This window comes from Arabidopsis thaliana, chromosome 4 (genome assembly GCF_000001735.4).
Source record: "Arabidopsis thaliana chromosome 4, partial sequence".
Taxonomy (NCBI): Eukaryota; Viridiplantae; Streptophyta; class Magnoliopsida; order Brassicales; family Brassicaceae; genus Arabidopsis; species Arabidopsis thaliana.
In genome coordinates this window covers 13,504,988-13,514,522 of record NC_003075.7, presented here as the reverse complement: position 1 = coordinate 13,514,522, position 9,535 = coordinate 13,504,988, and the positions used below count along the sequence as shown (strand labels likewise).

Here is a 9,535-nt window from a genome sequence, read left to right as displayed (position 1 = left end):
CCCATACTAAAACTAAAAGATAGACAAAAAGAGATGACAAGTAACTTTGGTATGTTATGCGTTTGATGAATGTCACCAGGACGTCATCACTGACTCATCAATCATCAGCATCAACTTTTAAGTCACAACGAACTTATTTCTACCTGTGATCAGTTTTCATTTTGTAGGTAAACTTTATTATATGTTATGCTTTTATGAAATATTAAAGATAGTGGCAATGAGAATGATGGTAAGAAACAATGGTTTTATTTTATTTTGTAATAGTATTAGCTTACAACAGTTCATATCAATGTTTTAATGATTTAAAAGAAGACAAATACTTAAATATAAAATAATCAAAAAAAATTGTACTATACATAATACATTTATACTAAGTGAAAGTGATTTAGAGCTATTGTCGACCAAAGGATATCATTCTATTAAGTGGTATTCTTAAATTGTTGTATTTGGATAAGTACGGGAAGAAAAATATAATTAATGTTTCAACAAATTTCTACAAACGGTACCTAATAAATTGTACGGTATTGATATAAACTAATTTGTTTTGTTAGGTATCGGTGTCAAAGTAGGAATGTTCTGCTCCAATAATCATGTCTATAGAGTAGAACTATCAACTCTCAAGACCGACGAAATTATCAGTGTCGGTGTATGTGTGTTTTTAGATTTCAGACGGTGAAAGTTGACTAAAGTTATTAGATATCATTTTATTTACTTGTTCAAATATGTATTTTGGTGCTTAGTAATTAATTTACGACTATGATTATGTACTCCCAGAGAGTCGTCTGCGTTAACATAACGGGGTCTTATGCGGTTTAGGTAAACACACACAAAATTGTATTGACATGACTTCGTGTGTAAATAAATCTTGGACAAAGTACAGTTTTGACTTCGTCTATAGTCAATCTTATCTTATAGATTGACGTAACCTCTAACAAGAACACAAAGACTTGTGTTTCCAACTTTGAAATATGCAATTTGAATTGTCTTCTAGAGTCCATACAATAGTGATCGTTAGCACATAACCTAACGCATATGTTGCATTGGAAATATTTAGGTAATGTACTAATGTACATAGATTCTTTTATTTTGAAGTTTGAACACATGGACATTGTTTCATCAGACTTGGTTAGTGAATTTAACATGAGCTTGCAATTTGAAAAACAAATGTTTGTTATTAGTACGAAACATATTCTTTATGGATACATTTTCATCTTCATCAGTACAATAATGAAATGCAATTAAATTTCCTTGAATAGCAACATTAGAGTAGAAATTATTAATGATGTCGTCAGAGGAATATTCCGAGAACAAGCTGTCTTGATTCGAAATCCAATCTTCAACTTCTTCAATCGTTTGCGACGATGACGTTGCTTCAACGCAAATCACGTCTTCGTCGCCGTCGCGTTTCTCGGTTTCTTTATGTTTCTCGCCTCTCACTTGAATCCATCCGCCATCGTCTTCCGTATCCCAATCAAGTAAGCTTGAAAACTCATCTCCGGCGAGTTTCTCGATCCGATCAGCCGGTGAATCCAAAGATTCCGAGTATTCAGCAAAAGGGTCTTCATGATCAATCGAAACTAAGTGACTTTTGGAGCTTTCGCATGAATCCCAAAATCGTTGATCCAACACAGTGCTTGGAGAAGAAGTCTTGTTCTTCAAACAATCACTTGTCTGAGATTCTTCGTCGTCATCAAGAAATGGATGTTTAAGTAATTCTTCCACAGTCCATCTCTGTTTTTGATCTTCCTTTAAACAATTCTTCAGAAAGTCTTTAGCTTTATCCGATATCCACGCGGGAATCGCCGGCGACTCGCCTGAAAATCCAATCTTATACATTGCAGCAACGACGTCGTTTAACTCCGGCCAAGGGCTTGATCCAGTCATCATCTCGATCATCGTACATCCCAAAGCCCACACATCAGCCGGAAACCTCTGTTCTTCACCACGAGCAACTTCTGGGGCCATAAACGCCGGTGTACCGGAAAATTCCGACTTGTCAACCGATTTAGCACAACCCATGTCGGCGATTTTCAAAACGCCATTTTCCTCAACCAGAACGTTATGGCTCTTCAAGTCGCAGTGAACAATCCCTCTCTCGTGAAGATACACCAAACCGTTAAGAATCTGACGAGTGTATGATCTTATCTCCGGCTCCGGCAACTTACCGCCGGAATTTTTGATTAAATCGTGAAGATTTCCACCAGAAACGTATTCCATCAGTATATTGTACACCAATCCGTTGCTCTCGCGCGTTAAACCAGTGCCTATGTATTTGACCATGTGAGGAGAGCTCAATGTAGACAAGATTGATTGCTCTTTCTGCAACAAGGACGAAGAAGATAAGTCGGCAGATTTGACGGCGAAGAGCTCACCGGAGCTTGAGATTGCTATAGAGACAGTGGCGGTAGAGCCTCGACCGATGATTGGTCCTCTTGTCCAATTAATCTCCATTGGAACAGATCAGAAAACAGAGAAGAGTTTAGAGATTGTTGATTTTTTTTTTTTACTTGAGAGTTGTTTAAGCAAATGGCTTATAAGAAGTTTATATATAGAAAAGAGTTTATGTATTCGAGTGTGTGTGTTTAGGGTATGTAGAAGTGTGTGTATGTGACTTTGGCATGGGGCTTTGGTTCGAAGTCGGATACGACATTCTTTATTCTTAAGTTGTTGATTTCTTCTCCTCCAATTATACTTTTAGCTTATCTTTCACTTTATCTATTTTTAGATAAATTATTTTACTATTTGTTTACTGTTTACAGCAGTTTAATCTATGTTGAATATTATGACAAGCGTCACTTGTCGTTTGAGTTTTGGAAATATAATTAGCATGATTCATACCAAGGACTACCATACTTATTATTAAATTAGTACAAATGGAAGTTTAAGTATATGGTTTTACTAGTTATTTTGAAGTGCAAACTGAAATGTCATCTAGTGAGTGCAAACTTGTCATTGTTGGCAACAGCCGCATGTTAAGTCATCTGCATTAACTTATTGTGTAATACTTAAATTGAGAAGTTTGTTTTAAATTTAATTGCATTGGACAGACTAACCACACAGATACGTACATATTTGGCAACGCACAGATCAAGTCTGGTAAGCATTTTTGTGTGGCAACAATATAAAAGTGCGTGAAAGAAGCCACGTGGCGAAAGAGAAATTGGTAAAGACAGCTTTGACGGCATGAAGCCAGAGTGGACGGAGGCGCGTGGATCAAATCAAGTTTCAGACCATTTTAACGTCACTCGACTTATATAAACAATGATTTAAGTAACTGATCAAAGTTTAAATTTTAATTATTTGTTTATGAGGCTGTAAAGTAAAAAAAGTAAAAAATGAGAGGTGGAATCACAAATGTGAATGCAAGTGATAATGTCTTTAATTAGAATGCAAGCTGGGAATATTTATTCGTCATTGCTTTTGCTCCGAGGATACAGTTGGATTTCAGAGTTTACTTTTTCTTTTCTTTCTTCGGTTATGGAATGAGAGTTTTAAAATGGAATTTAATAGTTGGATGGAAAACGCGGATTCATGCATGTGATTTGGACAAAATGCGTGTCTAAGATTGAGTGAGTGTGTGTGTATTCATTTAACCGCAAGATTAAGTGTAGAAATGGAAAACTATGAAAGAACATAAGAAAGAAGTCACATGAAAACTAGTGTTTATGTTCATTCCTAGTTTTCTATTTCTACACTTAATTACGCGTATATATAGCCTACTTACTATTTATGTTGGTATTTATGTTAGGGTCAGTTATTCATGTGACTTCTTTTCAAAATGAAAGGCCTTAATTATGAGTTATGATGCAGAATTTGATTGGTTTATAATTTTTGCTACTTTTTTCTGGTCAAATGTACTTTACTATCTTTGGCGACAGGTTTATTAGTGAGATACCAATTAAGTTATGAAGATGATTCCTATTACTGAATTTCAGGCGTAGAATACACAAAATGAACTAACTTGAATTGGCTCCTTATATCATCTCTCCAAGTAACAATGTGATTTCGAACAAAATTGATAAATATTGGCGTGTAAAAACTAAAAACCAAATTATATAAACGGTGAACTGATGAGATAGTTATCTAAAATCACTGAGCAAAGGTAACTAAGAACATATAATATTATGATAACTCACGACTTGCAGCCATAAGAACTAACCACTAAACTTTGCGGCGTAATTTAAAATAAAGCGAAATAAAGAAAGATAGGAGAACGAAGGTTAGTTGCATCACCATAAGCATATTTAAGAGAACTTCAGCTCAAATACATTTTTTTATAAATTGTTTTAAGTTATTAAGCTATGATTATAAACTATAATAAGCTCTTGAAACTATATTTCTTGTTCGGTAGGAAGTTTAATCATTGTATGATTGTATCAAGCTTAATACTAAATTAATAAATTTAGATCAAATGGGCTATTGTAAAAATAGTTTTAGTAATATTGATTTTGCAAAAGTATAGGGTGGGGGGAAACACAATTTCAATGTTGGGTATCAATATGGGCCTTTAAACCAGTCTTTATAATTTAGTAGGGTTCACTTCACATGCTAGACTTTGAATAATGGAAGCTTCAGATTTGAAAATTTTAAAACACCCTCCTAATGAGAGGTATGTGATTGACGGAAAAAACAAAAATGAGAGGTATGTGATCAACAAAACTTTTCTTTTTCTTTTGTTTAAATATATTAAAGAATGTTTATACATGCTTCGTATCCGACTACGAAAGACTATACTCGTGGTTTGAGTATTAACATGCACAAAATAGAAAAGTCAGTATACGTACGGTAATAATTTGTAGAGGTCATAATACAGCCAATAGAAATGATGTTGACTTAATGACGTAAAGTTGTGTATTTTTGACGTTAATAGAAATGATATAGTATTTATAATGTTATATATATATATATATTTGTATTTATTTATTTATTTAAAATACTTAATTAACGCACACACGACCTATTGGAAACGAGTGGCCATAGCCCATACAAAATCGTCAACGATGAAATTGAGTGAAAAGCTAACAACCATTTCGTGTCAAGAATCGCGTATGTTAACTTCATCTCTCTGAATCTTCTACAATCGTCAACGTACTAATACATGCATGTTCTTTTCTTCTATATATTCGAACTTACGTAATGAATTTCGTATTTCATGTACATTGCTGGCTAATTAAGTTTACACGGAGGAACGAGCTTTTTTAATACACAAGTTAAAGCTGGCTTGTCGAATAATTTTGCCTATATTAGAAATAGAGATCAATGTTTCTTGGTTCTCGCAAACAATATAATCAAATTTAAGAAAAATAAAGAGATCGATTAAAGAAATGGATCGACGCCTTTGCTTCTCCGTTCAACTCGCCTGAATTGCCTCAGGTCGTCCCATGGGGCTATGGATTCATTCATGTCTATGTAAATCATCTCTTGCGGTTCGTTTGCGTTTATATTTGTTAGTGTATGTATCTTTATTTTGAAAGGCGTAATGCACGCAACATATATAGCAACGTACATGCATATAGCTCTATTCCTATTGTTTCCTTTCTACTTCAAATTTCTATCGTCAAGAAAACTTATTATAGTCAGAAATAATTAAAAAAAGCCAAACGGAAAAGATAATCTAATCACTTTTTTCATCGCATTTCCTGCGTCAACTCTACTCGAGGACAACTATAAACACTAAGTCCACCCTCACCTACTTCCTCACCAATCACAATCCTTTCTATCTTTAAGTATTTCTAAAGAGAAAAAAAGGAAGAAGAACAATCTCTCTCTCTCTCTCGAACCCTAAAGCTCAAAAAGAAAATGGCCTTCGTGAAGCTACTCGTGTCCATTGCAATAACAACCGCAATCACAATCGCAGTCATCACAACCATAACCAACAATACAACCACCATTAGAGAGTACACAAGCTTTGATGCACCGAGTACGCCGACTATAAGGCCGAACCGGTTATTGGCTCAAAAGGAAGTAGGCGAGCGAAACCCTAACGCTGCAGACCATTGCAACAGGAACCCTGAGATATGTACCCCCTACGGAGGGGGAGGAAGCAACTCGACGATGACATGCTGCAACAATAAGTGCATAGACGTGTCCAGTGACGACAATAACTGTGGCGCGTGTAAGAACAAATGCAAGTTCTCACAGACGTGTTGTCGCGGCCAATGTGTTTACGTAGCTTACGATAAACGCCATTGTGGACAGTGTAACCATCCGTGTGAGCTGGGCGAGTTCTGCGTCTACGGTCTATGTAACTATGCGTGAATAATCGATCCATCATCACAAGAGAGGGGTGTATATATATTACACAACAAATTAAACTAAAGCTAATTAAAAGTCTATCACTCTTTTAACAAAAAAAAAAAAGAGAAGAAAAAGACTCTAATACATATATATACAGGTTAAACAATTATTCACATTGGATGATGTTATGTCCAATTAATAAGTGGTGGGTGTGGGTGTAATTTTAAATCCCATAACATTTTGAAAGGGTATATATAAAAGAATAAAACAATTTTGATATTGTTTATGCAAAATAAAGATTCCAATAATCTCATGAATTGATGACTATATATATGTCCTCTCAGCCTTTTAATGGGAAATTGGATAAAATGAAGATAAATAATTGCAATTAGTATTGAACGTGTGGACCGTGAATTATCCAATTAAAGGCCATAAACTAATTTACGTGAAAATCTTGTGGCCCGACAAAATATTATTCCCGAAAAAGCCCAAATAGTACTGCTCCTTAATAATTTAAAGGTTACAACACATACATAGTTTAAAGATAACTAAACACCTAACGAACTGCACCAAAAAAATAACTTAGAAATCGGGAGCGGGGACAATTATCAAAGATAGATATTAAGGGAGCGAGCCTTTGAGAGTCGCCAGGGAAGAGCAATGATATTAGGGAGTGAGCCTTTGAGAGTCACGAGGGAATAGCGAAGTTTTGCGGATGTTATTGAGGGCACATAAGAGCATTACCACACGCTCCAGCCCCACTCCGAATCCACCGTGAGGTGGTGCACCGTACCTGTAAACATGCAGCCACTCGTCAACTCAACTCAACTCATAGTAGGAACCCAACTGGATCGATCAGTTTGTGGTTACCTGAATGCATCAATGTACGTGGATATTGTCTTGACATCAATGCCGCATTCTCTTGCGCGCTTCTCCAAGAGTTCTGGGTCATGGATACGTTGAGCTCCTGACATGATCTCCTCTCCTATAAGACAGAAAGCTCAAATTTAGTATTATTAAATCAAGTGTAGAAGTAACATAATTGGGTGACAAACTCATAGATGCACGCACCTCTGATGAAGACATCGAAAGAGTTGCTGTAGTTAGAATCATTTTCATAGGGCATAGTGTAGAACGGTCTGACAGCCGATGGATAGCGATGCAGCATGTAGAACTCCGTCTTGTACTTTTCCAGAACAAGCTGGCCAAGTTTCCTCTCAGATTCTGTATTTAGATCACCAAGAGGATCAACCTCCTCGCCAGCTTCCTGTCAAGATGACCCAACTATTATTTATTCATAGTCTAACTCATCAAGTTGGATGCAAAAAAAATCCTGTCATACCTTAAGCATTTGAATCCCTTCTGCAAAGGTTAGCCTCAATGTTTGCGGAAGAAACTACAAGTTTAGTGCCAATCATCAGTATCCAACACAAAAGAAACTCAGTTTTTTCCTAAGAATCCAAAAGATAGATTACCTTCAAAGATTGAAAAGGGTATTGCTTTCTGACAGATTCAAGTTCCTTTGGGCACCTTTCTTCTATTTTTGTGAATATGAACGGAAACAACTCCCCCACAAGATCCATTATCTGCACCAATTATAAGCACTAGTGAAGAGATGAAATATTATTAATATCTTAACAGTAGCACAATCATACATACCTCAGAGTAGTGCATTCGAATCTCCATCTCCACATCAAGACCAACGAATTCACACAGGTGTCTATGAGTGAAGGAGTCTTCAGCTCTGAAAACAGGACCAACCTCAAAGACGCGTCGCATGTCACCACATATCGCCATCTGCTTATGAAGCTGAGGAGACTGAGCCAGACAAGCAGGCTGCCCTTTGTAGTCCAACCTAAACACAGCAGAACCTCCTTCACTACTGCCAGCGATCAATTTCGGTGTGTGGATTTCAAGAAACCCCTTGGATTGTAAGTATTCTCTGAACGCCTACACAAACAATTAAATCATGCAATGAACTATTAGGATAATGACAAATCATATCCTAGTTGACACTAACTAGCTATAATCCTCCATGTTGCATATCAAATCAGAGCTTACAATTTGGACTTGGCACTGAATACGGAAGATGGCTTGATTAGCCGGTGTTCTGATGTCAAGAACCCTATTATTCAAACGTGTGTCCTGAAGGACACGAGCAGCTTGTTTGCCATCCTGCAGCAGCTCTCTTATGAAGGAATATATAAATAATCATAAGCAGCTCCAAATCTTAAAACATTATTCTACCTTGCCAGATTTTTCAATATCTGATTCACTACGAGCAGCATCCTCCACAACAAGTGGTAAATTTGGCAAGGATCTGCTGAGGCAGTACATTTTTCTGACATGTATTTCAACCTGCAACAACATTATCGATGAGTTCATGTATGTCGCTATTCGAATCAATCAAAGAAAAAAAGGAAACCTGCTGGGTGGTTCCTGTGAGAGGCTTCTTAGGGTGAGAGACGACACCGATAAGCTCAACAACAGATTCACGACTCAGCTGCTTGACAAATTTAATCATGTTTGCACCAACTCTGGTCTCCTCCACCACGCATTGAACCGTGAATCCACTTTCCCTCAAGATCACAAACAATTTGGTACCGACTAAGCGATTCTTGTGCAGTCGACCTCTGATCGAAACCTCTGACCCCACAATCTCTTCAACCAAGTTGCTCACATCAGTGAGCTCTTTTCCCTCAACAGCCGACTGCAACTCGTTAGTAGTCACGTCACCGTAGTTGCTGGAACACGATTCATCCTCCTCCTCCAGAGAAAGAGATGATGATGTGGCTTCTTCTCGTTCCTGTTTACGGAGCAACTTCTCCAGTTTAGCGGCTCGCTTCTTTGACTCTTTCTTGCTTATTTTTTCTCCACATTCCTCCAAAACCTCTGATCCCACCATCTCTTCTCCAGTAAATTGATAGCTGCGGCAGAGAGAGAGAGAATGAGAATAAGATAACTCTTTTTGAGCTAGGGTAGATAACTATTGTTGGGCTTGAAAGGCCCACAAAACATATTGGTCCAGCGAAGACCCATGTAAAGCACAAGTTGAATTGATTTGAAGTTTACAGTGATAATAATTTTTTTTTTCTTTTTTTTTTCACTGATTTATTGGATATTGTCAAAGACTTTTACAAACCCACAAATGGGCTTAACATAAGACCCAAAAAAGTACAAACAGAATACATGAAATTCGAAAAATATATACAGAAGTGAAAATTAAAACATGAATAAGAGGTGGGTGTAATTTTACATTGAATGATGTTATGTCCAATCAATAAGTGGTGGGTGTGGG

At 36.7% G+C, this 9,535-nt stretch overlaps 3 protein-coding genes and 1 long non-coding RNA gene across 4 annotated transcripts; 2 read left to right on the top strand and 2 right to left on the bottom strand.

Moving 5' to 3' along the window:
- Window positions 1-1,116: 1,116 nt before the first annotated feature.
- On the bottom strand, window positions 1,117-2,686 carry MAPKKK16 (mitogen-activated protein kinase kinase kinase 16; the record flags this gene model as incomplete). Its single annotated transcript, NM_118823.4, has 1 exon — window positions 1,117-2,686. Exon 1 carries the CDS (start codon window positions 2,449-2,451, stop codon window positions 1,117-1,119), a length of 1,335 nt encoding a protein of 444 aa, NP_194419.2. The 5' UTR covers window positions 2,452-2,686.
- Window positions 2,687-5,347: 2,661 nt separating this feature from the next.
- On the top strand, window positions 5,348-5,705 carry AT4G07715. The gene has a single exon (NR_142153.1). It is a non-coding gene; the product is annotated as an other RNA (long non-coding RNA).
- Window positions 5,706-5,709: 4 nt separating this feature from the next.
- On the top strand, window positions 5,710-6,481 carry AT4G26880 (Stigma-specific Stig1 family protein). The gene has a single exon (NM_118822.2). The coding sequence runs from the start codon at window positions 5,800-5,802 to the stop codon at window positions 6,256-6,258; it is 459 nt and encodes a 152-aa protein (NP_194418.1). The 5' UTR covers window positions 5,710-5,799; the 3' UTR covers window positions 6,259-6,481.
- Window positions 6,482-6,652: 171 nt separating this feature from the next.
- AT4G26870 (Class II aminoacyl-tRNA and biotin synthetases superfamily protein) lies at window positions 6,653-9,232 on the bottom strand. The gene is made up of 9 exons (NM_118821.6): window positions 8,663-9,232; window positions 8,485-8,595; window positions 8,299-8,412; window positions 7,897-8,187; window positions 7,713-7,823; window positions 7,580-7,633; window positions 7,309-7,504; window positions 7,108-7,222; window positions 6,653-7,030 (listed from the first exon to the last, which is right to left on the bottom strand). Exons 1-9 carry the CDS (start codon window positions 9,140-9,142, stop codon window positions 6,904-6,906), a joined length of 1,599 nt encoding a protein of 532 aa, NP_194417.2. The 5' UTR covers window positions 9,143-9,232; the 3' UTR covers window positions 6,653-6,903.
- Between the last annotated feature and the right edge of the window lie 303 nt (window positions 9,233-9,535).